General features: G+C 43.7%; 1 protein-coding gene across 3 annotated transcripts in view; it reads right to left on the minus strand.

Moving 5' to 3' along the window:
* The window catches only part of RNF213 (ring finger protein 213), a 128498-nt gene that overhangs the window by 36054 nt on the left and 75199 nt on the right, over window positions 1-17245 (minus strand). For all 3 annotated transcript variants that reach the window (XM_081936989.1, XM_081936988.1, XM_081936987.1), the window contains 10 exons: window positions 17156-17235; window positions 15796-15943; window positions 12843-12978; window positions 11227-11418; window positions 10367-10506; window positions 9353-9507; window positions 8358-8576; window positions 6485-6666; window positions 2271-2391; window positions 1359-1459 (listed from right to left, as the gene is read on the minus strand). In XM_081936989.1, coding sequence (XP_081793115.1) covers window positions 1359-1459; window positions 2271-2391; window positions 6485-6666; window positions 8358-8576; window positions 9353-9507; window positions 10367-10506; window positions 11227-11418; window positions 12843-12978; window positions 15796-15943; window positions 17156-17235 — 1474 coding nt within the window. The remainder of the gene's footprint in view (window positions 1-1358; window positions 1460-2270; window positions 2392-6484; window positions 6667-8357; window positions 8577-9352; window positions 9508-10366; window positions 10507-11226; window positions 11419-12842; window positions 12979-15795; window positions 15944-17155; window positions 17236-17245) is intronic.

The raw sequence follows: 17245 nt of genomic DNA on the forward strand, positions 1-17245 counted from the left end.
TTGAAGTTGCCAACATATGAGTCACCATAAATTGATTTTTTTCCCCTCCATGTAACGATGCAACTGATTTATAGGCAAAGTTTTAAAAAGTCCTCGTGATGTATTTAATTGTTACCTCCTCCGTGTATGTATATGTATGTGTATGTGTGTATGTATGTATTTATGTATGTTTTTATTGTACGCCGCCCCGAGTCCCTTGTGGAGAGGGAGCGGCTAACAAATTAAATTATTATTATTATTATTATTTATGCTTCATGGCTGTTTAAGAGTAGGAACCCCAAACTATAAACCTGATTTTAAGAACCATGCAATCACATTCAGAGACATTTCTCCTGAATCCAGAAATCTAGTCCTGAAAATCAGCAGACATACCAGTAGTTTTACTCAGTATACCAAAGATTAAAATAATTTGAAGTTCTGTCTCTTTTGCTAGTGATTCCCTACAATCTTTATTGCTACCAATTGACTTAGATTTACTTTCTAGGCAAGAATTTTATTTCAAAAAATAAAATGGCCTTTTTTCTCTACTATTCACATATGAACAACTTGTAAATGTTCCCATTGTATGCCAGTCCACTGTATTATAGTCTGGTTGTTTAAATTAAATTGGGGGTAAAAATCTGTTCTTCTTTCATTTTATTCAGATTTCTGTGTTATGTGACAGTGAGATAATAAGCATCGAGAAAAAGGACTAACATGTTGATGAATGTTGAAATAAATGTGATGTTGGTGTATATTCTGAACCTGTCTGTGACCTTGTATAAGTATTTCTTCCATTGCTCTTTTTCCACCCGCATGGGGAAGGAGGAGATAGCATAGAACAGGGGTGTCAAACTCAATTTCATGGAGGGCCACATCAGGGTTGTGTTTGACTTTGGGGGACCATGGTGGATGTGGCCAGCTCAACATCATTTCTGTCGGGGTGTCTGAAGTGGCCTGAGTGCTCTGCCAGTGAAAACCGGCTCCCGAGCTCCGTTTTCAGCTGCCACAGCCTCCTGCAACACTCTGCCAATGAAAACGAACCTTGGGAGGGTCACACGCGGACCGGTCCTTTGCTGTTTCCAGATCTAAGTACCCTGCAGGCCAGATCTGGCCCCGGGGCCTTGAGTTTGACACCCCTGACATAGAAGATGAAAACACAAACCTATAAAGGCAGAAAGAATACATTCATTCATAAGGGTTCTTACCTATGCTACCTCCACCTACAAAGATAGTTTTGGGAGCCAGGTTGAGTTACTATAGGTCTTGACCTTTTTGTTAAATGCCAGGTTGAGTTCCAACAGAAAAGAAAATATTTGTGATATTTTTGAAGACTTCCTTACAATACAGATCGTATCATTCCATTCCTAAAGCATTACCTGCAAAATGATTTACTGGCTTCTTCCTTGCACTGACATAGCATTCTCATCACTGCAGTGAATGTTCTTATTGTTTTGATGTTAGAATCTGATTGAAAACACTAGGAGAGGAGAGTGGGGAGAAAAATGCCATCATTCAATTTCCAAAACACATTCTCTCATTTACCATTCAAAAAATATTTAAAATGCTTAAATATCAAACCTTTTAAAAACAGTTTTAATTTTAAATTGAGGAGAAAAAAACACGAGGATGGAAGACCAAAAAGAAGTGATTGCGAAAGGGGAAAAAATGTTGTGATACATAACAATACGACACATGACACAATCAAGTTTGACACCCGTGACCTAAACATTTAAATAGTGAAGTCCATATACTCTTTCCTCATTTAGCAACCACAATTCAGCCCTTAAGTTGGAAACAAAATAGTCATTAAGAGAACATATGAGAGAAAGAAATGGAAAAGACATTCTAAAGAGCACTGGTTGTTGCCATCTTTTTAAGATGAAGTTCTCACATACAGTGTCCTGTGTCTGATCCATTATTTTGTTCATTTCCCCTTTTTTTGCTCCTTCACACAGCAGAGGTTACATAAACAAGTATCTCTTGTTGAGTTGTTTTTCTCCAAATTTTTTCCTAAAAAGTGCTAACCACAAGTTAACAAGCCCAGGTTTTAATTAAGTTGATTGGAATCCTCCCTTCAGATGATTCTGTTACCTGAAACTGACCAAATCTTTAATCACTTTCACATGAAAGCTTTTGTTACCAGGCATAAGAAATTTGATCATAAATGCACGATTGGACAGAAAATGACTTTTTTTTAATTAATAAGGAGTGCTTTTATTGTTGAAAACCACCTAAATAAATGAATGCCTAAAGTGATATTTCCAATCAGGTGAGACTACCATTCTTACATTTTTAAGTTTAATGATATGCTTCTTCACCAGGTCCTTCAGTTCTGGAATCAGCTTTTCTGTTCCAAGCAGCACATGCTCCACAAAGAGGGACATTGAGAAAATTACATTCCATTGGCTCCTATTGGGAAAAAAAGCCTAATTTATTAAAAAGAAAAAAAAAGCATGCTATCAAAAAGCTACACTGAAAAACAATGGACTCTGCACAATAAAATGTCAGTTGGCCTTACCTGAACTGCATGTCTCAAAGATGGCGTGGGAGTAGTCACACATGGGTATTAAGACAGCCCTTTTGCCCTGGAGGCTGAGGTAAATCTTGAGGCCACACCTCCATACCTCCTCTGACCTCCCAGATTAACCGATGGTTGTAACAGAGAACCTGGAAAAGGAAGGGACAGATAAAACACACACACATCCTTCCTGCCTGGTCCCTGACTGACCGCTGAACTAACTCAGGCCTCTGGCACGGGGCGCCCTAATGGGGGGGGGGGGGGAGATGACTACTCCCACGCCATCTTTGAGACATGCAGTTCAGGTAAGACCAACTGACAGTCTCCAAAGAGGGGCGTGGGAGGAGTCACACATGGGACATACCAAAGCTAGATGTCCATGGGAGGGATCACTGGGCCTGAGCCCCACAAGTGTCTAGGACTTCCTGAAGAACCCTCCTCTCAAAGGCCACCTCCGCGGAGGCGGAGGCGTCTAGCCGGTAGTGCCTGATGAAAGGTGAGGGGGAGGACCAGGCGGCAGCCCTGCAGATCTCCTCGATAGGAGCCTGGGTGGCCCAGGCCGCTGAGGTGGCAGCACTTCTGATGGAGTGCGCGGTGATGCCTTCAGGAACCTGGAGTCCTCGTGCCTCGTAGGCCTTGGAGATGGCCGATCTGATCCACCTGCTGATGGAGGCTGGGGAGATCTTGGCTCCCCGGGTGGACGTCTGAAAGGAGACGAAGAGGGCCTCAGAGCGCCTGAAGGGAGCCGTGCGCTTCAGATAGATGCGCAAGGCTCTTCTGACATGCAGGCGATGCCAAGATCTCTTTCTATCCCTGGAAGGCTGCGGAAAGAAGTCCGGCAGAACTATCTCTAGGCCTCTATGGAAGGGAGAGTTGACTTTGGGCATGAACGCGGGGTCCAGTCTGAGGACGACCCAGTTGTCTAGGAATGAGCAAAGGTCCCTTCTGCTGGAGAGAGCGTTAAGCTCTGATACCCTCCTGGCCGACGTGATGGCAACTAGGAAGACTACCTTAAGGGTCAGGAATCGGAGGGAGACCTTCCTCAAGGGCTCGAAGGGCGCCTCGGTCAGTGCCTGGAGGACTGTGGGTAGGTCCCAAGTCGGGAATCGATGGACCACAGGGGGCTTCAGATTCGCCGCCCCCTTGAGGAAGCGCTTTAGGACAGGGTGCTGGGATAAAGGTGGGGCATCCACCCCCCCAGGACCGTGAAAAGGGCAGAGACCTGCCTCCTAAGATTGCTAGGGGCCAGACCTCTATCCAGACCTTCCTGCAGAAAATCCAGCACCTGGGGCACAGAAGCCGCGGCTGGGACGATGTCCCTCGCTCGGCACCAGTCCGCAAAAGCGACCCAGGAGGCATTGTAGATGCGAGTTGTGGACTGTCTCCTGGATGCCTCGATGGTCTTAATGACCTTTGTGGAAAATTGGGCCCCTCTTAATTGTTCCCGCTCAATCGCCAGACGGTCAGATGGAGCCACTCCGGGTCCGGATGCTCCAGAGACCCCTGGAGCAGGGTCACCTCCCCCTGCGGGATCCTCCAATGGAGGGGTGAGGACAGATCCACCAGGTCTGCTAGCCAGGGGTGGTGTGGCCAGAAGGGGGCCACTAGGACCATCTCTGCTCTCTCTGCCACTAACTTCCTCAGGACTCTGGGAAAGAGGGGAAGGGTGGGAAAGGCGTAGAGGAGACCGGGCGGCCAAACACAGCGCGTCCGTGTCCATGGCGCCTCTGGATGGGAACCTCGATATGAAGCTTGGCAACTGGGTGTTCGCTGGAGTTGCGAAGAGGTCCACTGTTGGACGGCCGAACCTCCTGCAGATCTGTTGGAAGACGGTGGGATGGAGTTGCCACTCTCGGTTGTCGACTGTCTCCCTGCTGAGCCAGTCCGCCTGTTGGTTCTCTATCCCGGAGATGTGCTCGGCTCGATCTATCGGCTCGATCTTCTCCGCCCAGTTCCCCAGCCGGAGGGCCTCGTTGCGTAGGGCCTTGGAATGGGTGCCTCCCTGCTTGTTCATGTGGGCCTTGGCTGCCACGTTGTCGGTCAAGACCAGGACGTAGTGGTCAGTCACTGCAGTCTTGAAGTGGCGCAGAGCCAGGTGGATGGCTCTGAGTTCCAGCCAGTTGATGTTGTTGCGCAGGTCTGTAGGCGTCCAGCGGCCCTGAGCTATCTGGGATTCCAGGTGCATTCCCCAGCCAAACAGGCTTGCGTCGGTAGTGAAGACCATCCTCACTGGCTCCCAGAATAGTGATCCCTTGTCCAGAGCTCGAGTCATCCACCAATGGAGAGAGAGGCGCACCTGGGGTGTCACGGGTACCTTGAATTTGGCATCGCTCGTCCCGGCTCTCTGGTGTGGAAGGAGGAACCACTGGAGCTCTCTGGCGTGAAGGCAAGCCCAGGGTACGATCCAAGAGATGAACTTCCCGAGAAGCCTGGAAAGAGGAACTACAGGGATAGAGCGTGGGCCGAAGGCTGAGGTTAATCTGGGAGGTCAGAGGAGGTACGAAGGTGTGGCCTCAAGATTTACCTCAGCCTCCAGGGCAAAAGGGTTGTGTTAATACCCATGTGTGACTCCTCCCACGCCCCTCTTCAGAGACAGATCAGCCTTTTACAAAAGCAGATAAACCATGAACTCACCTGCAAATACCACTGCAAGTGGAACAAAAGGGTTAATTTGGGAATTAACAATTCACCCAGGTCATTTTGAAGCTGGGTTTAAGACGGGATCAAATATAGCAGGACACAGGAACAAATGTTTTGCAGAAGTCTCTTGCCAAATGACAGCTTAAGGCAGTGACGGCGAACCTATGGCATGCGTGTCACAGGTGACATGCGGAGCCATTTGCCAGGGCACGCGAGTGACTTCCAGTTTGCTCGGAGGGTCGTTTTGAGCTCTCCGAAGGCTTCAGGGAACGTCTGGAGGCTTCCCTGATGTGTCCGGGGGGGGGGCGGGGGAGGCTGTTTTTGCCCTCCACAGGCTCCTATAAAGCCTCTGGAGCCTGGGGAAGGCGAAAAAAGCATGTAAAAATGGGGGGGAGCACCCGTAGTGCGCGCATGTGCACTGGGGGGTCACGCATTGCATTATGGGTATGGCACGCTCGCACACGACCCCCCTGCGCTCCCCCCACTTATGGCACGTGAGCCAAAAAAGGTTCGCCATCGCTGGCTTAAGGTATACATTGGTTCTTTTGAACCAGTCTAGCTTCAAAAAAATCACAACTGCCTTTCTTTTTTTCTTTCCTTCTTTCTTCTTTATTGGCCAAGTGTGATTGGACACACAATGGATTTGTCTTTGGTGCATATGCTCTCAGGTACATAAAAAGACAAGATACATTCATCAAGAATCATAAGGTACAACACTTAATGATAGTCATAGGGTACAAATAAGCAATCAGGAAACTATCAATATCAATATAAATCATAAGGATACAAGTAACAAAATTATAGTCCTGCAGCCATAAGTGGGAGGAGAGGGGTGATAGGAACAATAAGAAGACTAACAGTAATAGTAATGCAGCCTTAGTGAATGGTTTGACAGTGGTGAGGAAATTATTTGTTTAGCAGAGTGATGGCATTCGGAAAAAACTGTTCTTGTGTCTAGTTGTCTCAGTGTGCAGTGCTCTATAGCGTTGTTTTGAGGGTAGGAGTTGAAATGATTTATGTCCAGGATGTGAGGGGTCTGTAAATATTTTCACGGCCCTCTTTTTGATTTGTGCAGTGTACAGGTCTTCAAACAGCATTCCATGTAGCCCCCAACATGCTTGCCACTTTACAGATTCTAATCCAACCTATGTTAGGATTTAGACAACAGGAACTAAAGATATTTAGAGTGTGCCATGGCCATAGGAAGTCAACTTATGAAGTTGGCCAGAAAAAAAACCCAGCAACTTAGCAACAATAGAAAAAAAAGCAACTATAAAATGATCTTTATCACAACAGAAAGTAGACACAAATTAACATTTCTACATTTCTGAACTTGTTACTTACTTGACCTCTTGGAGCATTTGGCTGCATTGGCTTCCACTGCCTTGGCTGCAGTTTTCTGTGCACACAAGTTCAATGGGCATTTGAAGGTCCTTCACCTGCTGGAGCCACGCACAAGGTTTCTGTTTCAGGACTGCGGAGGATAACATTTCAGTACAGGCCAGCGCAGCGAACACATCTAGCACCTATGGCAAACACAAAAAACATAACAATTCACCCTTCACTGAAAATTACATTATCGAATCTAGGCATCCTTTGGTAAACTAGAATAAGAAAACCAGCTTGGATTTTGATGCTCTCACTCCATCATTGGGCCTTGTGTTTATGGCTTTGTACTTTGTTAAATCATCTGACTAGTGTGGCGGTATAAAAATCAAATACATAAATGGTTCCCTAAATAAATACAAGTAGTTCTCATTTAGCAACTGCCTTGTTTAGCAACCGTTCACAGTTATGATGGTTACGGAAAAGCAATTCTATTATCAATCCCTGCTATTCACAATCTTTGCAGGTCTATAAAGCAAAGGAAAACTGGAGTAAGATCATAATCACAGCCATGATTTAAAGACAATTTTGTAAGTTTAATAACTAAATTGCCAGTCCCAATAGCAGTCACTAAATGAGAACTACCTGAGGTTCCCTTCTGTTAATATAATTAGTGATTATAAGTGGCTTTCCTCCTGTCTATCCCATGCACCAGTTTTAATGGCCCGTTTTACATCCTTTTGATTTCTGTTTGACTTTTTGATTTTGACTTACATTTCCATTGTCTTCCTTTTAAAATCCCTTTTATTTTCATTTTCAACTTTACACTTCTTGTTTTCTTTATTTACTTCTTTATTTGTTTAATGAAAACTTTCATAATTTACTGAAATCAATTACCCACATCTTATTTAAATTTCAATTTTATTTATGGGAGAGTAAATATATATCATCATCATCATCATCATCATTTTAGCCATTGTCTACCCACTGCAGGATGAAGGCTCTTCTGCATGTTTCCAACCAATAAGGTACTGAGCTTTCTTTTGTCATTTAGGCCCTTAATACTTGCTTATGTCATTGATCCATCTTGTTTTAGGTCTCTTTCGTGGATGCTTTTTATCGTGTGGAATCCGTTCCATGACTGCCACGGTCCACCTGCCATCAGTTCATCTTGCTATGTGATCAGCCCATTTCCATTTCAATTCTTTTACTCTCTTGATGATATCCTATACTTTCTTTCATTCTCTAATCCATGTGCAGTCTTATAACGCCGAGCATTATAATCCTGTCTTATTAATGCCAAGCATCTACCTTTCCATGGTTCTTTGCACCACTAGTAGTTTTTGTATCGATTGTGAGGTTAGTCTCCATGTTTTACTGGCATGTTATAGCACTTAGCACAAAACTTTTCTCTTCAGGCACAGTAGGAGGTAAAAGCAATTCTATTATGAGCCATGGTGGTGCAGTGGTTAGAATGCCGTACTGCAGGCTACTTTTGCTGACTGCCGGCTGCCTGCAATTTGACAGTTCAAATCTCACCAGGCTCAAGGTTGACTCAGCCTTCTATCCTTTTGAGGTGGGTAAAATGAGGATCCAGATTGTTTGGGGGGGGGGGATATGCTGACTCTGTAAAACCACTTAGGACTGTAAAGCATTCTGAAGCTGTATATAAGTTTAAGTGTTATTACCATTGGTATTATTTGACCCTGGTTGGGAGATCCTCCATGTATTCTCATTACAAAGCAAATACAAACAGCTGGTAAAAAGACATGCCTGGAACTCCTGCTTTGCAGATAGACTAATTTCTCCTTTCTAAGAATATAGAGAATCCCAGTTCCCCCCAAACTCCCAGGTGTCATGTTTTCCTAGTAAAGTTAAATGTTACACCTACCATTTGGCTTTGCAACATGCAGCTTCCTTTGTTTTCTCTTTGTTCAAGGGTATGAAGCACTTCAGGGTATACAGCAAGAATGCGGGAAAAGTTCTGCAGACGACTCCTAAACTGATGATAAGCAAGGTGGACCCAAGGAAGGGAGGGCACCCCTGCTTCTGCACTGGAAGAGGTGGCCTTCATTTCTTCAACACAGGACAAGAGGGCCACTTGCAGCATCTGAAAATATACAGCAGCGTATTTGAAGGCAATTCTCTTCACAATCTCCTGAGGAATCATAAGGATTTAAGTAGACTTTCCAATACATGGGAAACACTTATTTGAGTGTCATAAAGTGGTAAGTCTACCCACTGACTGGCACATATTGCAGCACACTGCTTTGGGGGATCATGAAGCAAGCTTTTGACGCCTATATATAGCCCAGAGGTAGTTATTCAGCAGGTTCTGACCAGTTCTTGAGAACCGGTAGCAGAAATTTTGAGTAGTTCAGAGAACCAGTAAATACCACCTCTGACTGGCCCCGCCCCCATCTATTCTTTGCCTCCCGAGTCCCAGCTGATCGAGAGGGAATGGGGATTTTGCAGTATCCTTCCCCTGGAATGGGGAGGGAATGGAGATTTTGCAGTATCCTTCCCCTGGAATGGGGAGGGAATGGAGATTTTACAGTATCCTTCCCCTGGAGTGGGGAGGGAATGGAGATTTTACAGTATCCATCCCCTGGAGTGGGGAGGGAATGGAGATTTTACAGTATCCTTCCCCTGGAATGGGGAGGGAATGGAGATTTTACAGTATCCTTCCCCTGGAATGGAGATTTACAGTATCCATCCCCTGGAGTGGGGAGAGAATGGAGATTTTACAGTATCCATCCCCCCCAGGGAATGAGGATTTTGCAGTAACCTTCCCCTGCCACACCCACCAAGCAACACCCACAGAACCAGTAGTAAAAATTTTTGAATCCCACCACTGATCTAACCATCTAGAATTGAAATACGCACATTTAGTTCCCTCTCTGAAGTCACACCCATTGCCAGGAGAATAAAGTCTCTGGCATAATAATGAAAAAAGATGGTCTTCTCTTCCTCTGAGTAGCAAGCAATGTATTTCCCCAGTGTTGTCTGCTGAAAGATGTCTAGAAACTTCTCTCCATGGGCTGGAAAACAAAATGGGATTTAAATTGCTTTGCATCCCCTCCAGAAATAAAGTCAACCAGTCCTCTTTTAACACATAAAACAAATTCAGTATGAAAAATTTAATTTTCTTCATTTTATGTCTTACTTAATTTATCAAATTTTTATTCTGCCAATCACACTTACGTGACTTGGAGCAGTTTTACAAATGATAGGTGCTATTTAATTAGAATGGATTTTTTTTAAAAAAATTGATATGTATACTGATTGAAAGGTTTAAGTTACTTTTGTTTGTATAAAAGGAGCATGTATGTATACGCATGTCTGCCAGTTCTTTAAGTAATGCTGAATAATATTCCAAAGTTTGTTAAATATTATGGACTAGATTTGAAAATATGAGAATGTATATTATTCCCCACAGCAAAGAGAAGATGAGATGGTTAAACCGATTCTTTTATCCAAATAAGAGATTATATTTAATTTCTCTCTATTTTGAAATTGCTTCCGGATTTTGTGTTTACAACAGGGGGGAAAAATGAAACTTTGATTCTGTTTTTGTAAACTAGACATGCTTATTGTGTTCTAGAAATGGCTTGTACATACTCTGTTGTTTAAAAGCAAAAAGTTGTGGTTGCAATGCTACCTTCAACTGTGCTAAAGAGAATCTTTTTTTCTTCCATTGCACTATATCCCCTTCTTTCCACCTCCCTCTCTTCTTACTTTTCCATGTGTTTTTTCCCTTTGTATTTCTATATTGTATTGGTAAACTAAGAAAAGGTTTTTTTTAAAAAACAAAAACAAACGATAGGAGCTGCTTTGAGCCAAATTTGCCCATGTTTTTCAAACAAAGGGGCCTCTTTTTAATTTCCCCGATATTCTCACCTTCATTCTTAGTGACATATTGTGCTTGAACCCGAAGATCTTCCAAATAATCCTTTATCCTCCAGCTGAAAGGCATTTTATTGCCAGCCCCTGTAGTGACTTCCATTTCATTCTGCACCTGAATTGGTTTTGTTTGAGCACTAAGAAAGATAAAGTAAATTTCATATGAACAGATGCTTTTTCAATATATTTTGAATGTATTCATGTAAAAAAAAAAGGTCAAGCAAGATATGAGATGCATTTTAACTTATTACACATAAAAAATGTGATCAGTTTAAAGACCGATACTGAATGGATTGACGATTATATGGTGGTGCATTTCCTATAGTTTGAAGAAAAGAAATAACATAGCATATTTATTTTATTTATTTATTTATTCTTCGCATTTCTAAACCGCCCCCTCTCCCAAAAAGGGACTCGGGGCGGTGTACAGTCCACTCAACACATAACAGGTAATAAGTACAATATAAATATAAATATAAATATAAATATACATATACACATGGAGGAGGTTTAAAATTAAAAGATTAAAAGAATTAAAATAAATCTGTTTCAATTTGTTCTGCTGAAACTCTCTCTTTGCTTATCTCACTCTTTTACTAAAATGTTAGTGATTGGAGAGATTTCTCCCCCCACATCTTTTAACTATGTTCAACAGTGGTGGTAACTGGGATAAAGTTTTCATGAACCATTTTTTAAAATAAGTCATGCTCACTGAAAAATGAACTGCTAAACCAGAATGGCACATCATAGCTATATACCACATTATTTTTTTCATATTTACTTCAAATTCAATTTACTTCTCTGTGATCAATAAATGTGTTTCTTAACCTCGTCCCCACTTTCTTCCCACAGCTTACCTGCTCTGACCCATGACATAAGGGATGTCTAGAAGTTTTAGTTCATTGAAGATGAATAACCACAAGGCTTTCACACAATCTTCTGTGGTTGGTTTGACCAGCAAATTCAGATTATAATCTCTGTCCAAAATAGATACCATGTAGGCCAGAAGTGGGGTCACCATACTCTGGATCCGTTTCCACAGCGTGCGTCTATATAAAACAAGAGAGGAAAAGCACACAACATGGCATCTCAAATTCTAAAGAACCCAGACCCAAAGGTCATCTTTTCTGTTTCAGCTGATTTGTTTAACTTGCTAGTGCCGGGATAGAGAACCTATGGCACGCGTGCCACAGGTGGCACGTGGAGCCATTTGTCAGGTCAACTGGCCAGGGCGCATGCGCGCGCTGGCCAGCTGAGTTCAGCCTTTTTTAAAGCCATTTTTCACCCTCCCCAGGCTCCAGAGCTTTATAAGAGCCTGGGGAGGGCGAAAAGAGCGTCCCTCACATCTCCCTGAAGCCTCCGAAGCGCAAAAAAACGGCCCTATCGGCAAACTGGAAGTTCAGGAACGGACTTCCAGTTTGCTCGTAGGGTTGGTTTAAGCCCTCTGGAGGCTTCAGGGACCTTCAGGAGGCTTCCTTGAAGCCTCTGGAGGACTAAAAATGCACCTACGAGCAAACCGGAAGTCTGTTCCCGAAGTTCCGGTTTGTCCGTAGGGCCGGTTTGTTCGTTAGGTCATTTTTAATCTTCCGGAGGCTTCAGGGAAGCCTCCTGAAAGTCCCTGAAGCCTCCAGAGGGCCTCCGGGGGGGGGGGGGGAGGCTGTTTTCGCCCTCACCAGGCTCCTATAAAGCCTCTGCAGCCTGGGGAGGGCGAAAAAAGCATGCAAAAATGGGTTGGAGCACCTCTCATGCGCACTGGGGGGGGGTGTCGCGCATTGCATTATGGGTGTGGCACGCCCGCGCACGACCCCCCTGCACTCCCCCCCTTATGGCACGCGAGCCAAAAAAGACTCGCCATCGGTGTGCTAGTGCATTAAAGATACTTCAGAGAAAATTTTTAAATGCCCAAATGCATATTTTATTATTGAAAAAGATTAAAACTTCAATAAGTGAAGACTTAACCAGTTAAATCTGTTAAATTGCAATTCTCCCAGAAGCTGCCATATTTGGATTAAAGGCAGTATTTCAACCTGAGCAACCAGTTTGGAGTGGGGGGGGGGTGGAACAGGTGGCTCCAGAGTACTTGATTAGTACTTGAATTCAATGCCTAATCTATACATTAGAAGTGTCAAACTCAAGGCCCAGGGGCTGGATCCGGCCCGAGGGATGCTTAGATCTGGTCCATAGGGCCACCCTAGAAACATGACGGATGCCTCTGCCGTGTGCGGCCTTCACGAGCTCCATTTTCACTGGGAGAGGGTTGCAGGAGGCTGTCACAGCCGAAAAGAGAGATCTGGAGCCCTGTTTTCTCTGGCAGAATACTCTGGCCACCACAGGCCCCCGACATGAGTGACATCAAGCTAGTCATGCTCACCCTGGCCTCATCCACTCAGCCCCCACCCTCTAGGACAAACAACCCTGTTTGTCAAGCAGTCCTCAATGAAATCGAGTTTGACACCCCTGCTATACACTATACCTAAATGTTCCTCCTTCCTGGAGGGCATTAAGGTTGGAGGCCTCACGGAACATCCACTCTTTCATACTGAAAGAATTCTCTTCCTGTTTTTTCAAAAGGTAAGTAAGACGGCTCTTTGTAATCTTCAGGAAGTTGCCTGGGGAGGAAAAAAGAAAGGACAGCCTAATTTTTATTTGTATAAAATTTTTATAGCCACTTTTTAGAATTGTATTTCAAAGAAGATGAAAGAAGGTACTGATGGGTAATTCAGTTTTTGAATCAAAATTAACATTTCCTAGTCTTTTGTTTGATGATCCTACATAAAATCATATATTTGCTTCCCTAAGAAGAGCTATATGACTTACAAACCTTGGTCATTACCTTCAATAATTTGAGATTATTTAAGAATTATTTGCATTCTCACCCATCGTGAGAAATATCAGTTTATTTCTTTTCTGTTTTGTATTACCGTATTTTTCGCCTTATAAGACACACTTTTTTACTCCAAAAAAGAGGGTAAAAATCTGAGTGCGTCTTGTAAGCCGAATGTAGCCACTGGGTCATCTGAAAATGGGGCAGGCAAAGAGGGGGCTGCAGAGATCGTGATGGCTGGAAAGGAGAGAGGTTTCGCTTTCAGAGCTCCCGCTCGGCTGGGCTCCCGAGAGGGCTTAGGCGGTGGTGGCGGTGGCAGCGGCTCCTCACATTGCTGGGGCGCTGCTTTAAGCTGCCCTCCTCCTGCAAATGAAAGGTGCCTCAAGGCTTTGGCTCCTGAGATCGGTGCGCTGTCATCCAAAATGCTGGTACCACGATCGCTGCAGCGCCCGCTTTACCTGCCGCTTCTCGGGCAGTTCCAGGCAGCAGAGATCGTAGTAATAGCATTTTGGATGGCAGCGCACCATCTCAGGAGCCAAAGCCTTTGAATCAAGTTTGATTGTGTCCCATCTAGCGTTCTCCACCCCCACCCCCAAATCTCTCCGGATCCGGAGAGATTTGGGGGTGGGGGTGGAGAACGCTAGATGGGACACAATCAAATCGAAGCCTTTGAATCAAGTTTGATTGTGTCCCATCTAGCGTTCTCCACCCCCACCCTCAAATCTCTCCGGATCCGGAGAGATTTGGGGGTGGGGGTGGAGAACGCTAGATGGGACACAATCAAATCGAAGCCTTTGAATCAAGTTTGATTGTGTCCCATCTAGCGTTCTCCACCCCCACCCTCAAATCTCTCCGGATCCGGAGAGATTTGGGGGTGGAGAACGCTAGATGGGACACAATCAAATTGAAGCCTTTGAATCAAGTTTGATTGTGTCCCATCTAGCGTTCTCCACCCCCACCCCCAAATCTCTCCGGATCCGGAGAGATTTGGGGGTGGGGGTGGAGAACGCTAGATGGGACACAATCAAATCGAAGCCTTTGAATCAAGTTTGATTGTGTCCCATCTAGCGTTCTCCACCCCACCCCCAAATCTCTCCGGATCAAACTTCATTCAAAGGCTTTCGCTCCTGAGATCGAAGGAGGGAGGGAGAAAGGAGGGATAGGAGGATAGGGAAAGAGGAAAGAAGGCAGGCAGGCAGAAGGGAAGGAGGTGTAAGGAAGGAAGGAAGCATAGATAAGCAGGAGGGAAAGAAGGCAGGCAGGCAGGAGGAAAGAGGAAGGAGGGAACTGGAAGGGAGGCAGGAAGGAAGGGAAGGAGGAAGGGAGGGTGGAAGGAAGGATAGACAAGTAGGAGGGAAAGAGGAAAGAAAGCAGGAGGGCAGAAGGGAGGTGGAAGGAAGGAAAGAAAAGCAGACACGCTGGAGGGAAAGAGGAAAGAAGGCAAGCAGGCAGGAAGGAGGCAGAAGGAAGGAGGGAAGGATGGAACTGGAAGGGAGGCAGGGAAGGAGGGAGGGAGAAAGGAAGGATAGGAGGATAGGGAAAGAGGAAAGAAGGCAGGCAGGCAGAAGGGAGGGAGGTGCAAGGAAGGAAGGAAGCATAGATAAGCAGGAGGGAAAGAAGGCAGGCAGGCAGAAGGAAAGAGGAAGGAGGGAACTGGAAGGGAGGCAGGAAGGAAGGGAAGGAGGAAGGGAGGGTGGAAGGAAGGATAGACAAGTAAGAGGGAAAGAGGAAAGAAAGCATCTGAATGTACTAAACACCAGTCTTCAGGGAAAAGATGGATACATTGTGAAAACTCAGCTGTCAGTTGATCTTAATGTTATGAAATGAAAAGTATGCAATTTGCAATTAACTTGGCATAAAATAATTCATTTGCATTTAATTGTTATTGTTCAAAGAATGTTCGGAAAAATGTTCGGCCCTCCAGCATGTTCACTTCATCCAATCTGGCCCTCTTTGAAAAAAGTTTGAACACCCCTGTGTTACATGGTTGACATAAAATTGTTCTTAAACTGCTGTTAACTTTATACAGTTGATATAAAATATTTTACTATAGTATTTGGTTCAGAATCTTTTTTTTTCTAGATTTTCCTCCTTTAAAATTGGGTGCGTCTTATATTCCGGAGCGTCTTATAGGGCGAAAAATACGGTAACTACTTAGCAATGCCACTTAACTCACCACTACTAATGGCGAGGGTAAAGGTGTGCTATAAATAAATATTAGAAATGGGGAAGAAGAGTCATTATGCAGCCGTGAATAAAATTGAAACTCTTCTACTTTTGCAGGATTCCTCTACTCTATAGAATTCCTACACATTCACTTTCTCTCAACACACACACACACACACACACACACACACAAACACTTGACACTTCCAAAGAACTGTAGGAAAAAGGCAAGCTCTCATCTTTTGATTTTCTATGGGGTCTAGTCAAACACAATCACTGACAGAGCAAATACATTCTAAAAAGTATAAAACAGAAACCGATCCTTTATTTCAGCTTTTTATTGTATATTCCGTAACCTGGGCATTCTAGCAAGAGGAACTTGTATCACAATATATTTCACTTTAACAAAAGATCATACTCCTTGTATATTATATACCTTGCAGGGTATCTTCCTCAGACAGGAGTCTAAGAAGAATTTCAATTCTCTTAGCGCTACGACCGGCATCCTCATTGTGGTCTCTCAGCATGCCGACAGCACTTTGAACACAACTCCTCAAGAGAATGGTAGTATCCAAAATCTTAGACTTTCCAGGCACAGAAGGGGAAAAAAAACCTTTTTAGTATATATCCTGAGACAATGTACAATAATTTCCTCTATGGCTATCAGATGTGAATGAGCATCTGATTAAACTGAGCTGAACAGTCTTTTGATAGTTGAGTGTCACACTTCAAAAGTATGAGATAATAATGCAAGTGTCCAGGACCATTATGTTTCCCGTCCAGGCTGGAGGGTTTCTAGAAATTTTCTTCGGTGTCTGTTACTTTGTTTATTGTTTTAACTATGCTGTACTTTATTACGGCTTGCATGTCAAGTTTTTTTTTCCACTAGCAGTGCAAAATAATCTGAAATACTTCTAAATTTGAAATAGGTTTTCCCAGTATTGTCAGAACAGTGCTGTCTATTAATGGAAAAGTTCTAAGTGCAAAACAGCTTTTTCAAATTGAAAGCTTGAAACAGAGCCATTTGGTGTCCAGGACATTTGTCTTGTGGTCAGACTAGCATTTCATCACACACCCCTGGGATCAGAACAATTGTTTCAATTGTTTTACAAAGCTCTACTGTTTTCTTTTCCACTATACAACAGGAGGAAATTATGTCAGCCTTTTTTTCATCAACTTCAGCCCCCCCACCCAAAAAAAAAAAAAAAAAACCAAAAGAATTTGATAAGGCTCTGGTGCTCTAAGATGCCCACTTCTAGATTCTCCCTGGGAGCAGAGGGAGAAACAATCATCCAGGTATCGAGAAAGAAAAAGATCCTGCCTGGATAAACACCTTAGTAAAATAAAAACAATGCAGCACTAGCAACTAGGGAGGTAGGCACCCACCTACAGAAACTTCTATTTCTAGAGAAAACAGGCATGAAAGAAGACCTTTGCATTACTGAAAGGTCATGCATTATTGTCCATCTATAGAATCTTCTGAAACTGTAGCTAATGGAGCTACCATAAAGATCACAAATAGTGATCCCTATGGCGTGATCACAAATAGGAATCCTACTCTAATTATACCAGATGATTACGCATGTAACTCTAATAGAGCAAAATGTGTGGATCATCCCAAGGCTAGAACAGATATCATAAATATCTAGATACAAATATGTGAAACGTGTGTTGTGTTATTTCTATAATCGATTCCACTGAACAAAAAAAGCAAGTTGCTACAAAAAAGAACCTAATTTGCTCTTAGATCAAAGGGAAACAATCAAACTAGATTAGTGATGCATATTAAGACTTACAAATATTTCTGGTTCGGATATTGGTGGCGCCTCCACCTCCATCTCCTCTTCTGTTTCTTCTTCTTCTTTCATCCCTGCAGCTACAATGAT

Source organism: Natrix helvetica, assembly GCF_964273705.1.
Source record: "Natrix helvetica genome assembly, chromosome: 1".
NCBI lineage: Eukaryota > Metazoa > Chordata > Lepidosauria > Squamata > Natricidae > Natrix > Natrix helvetica.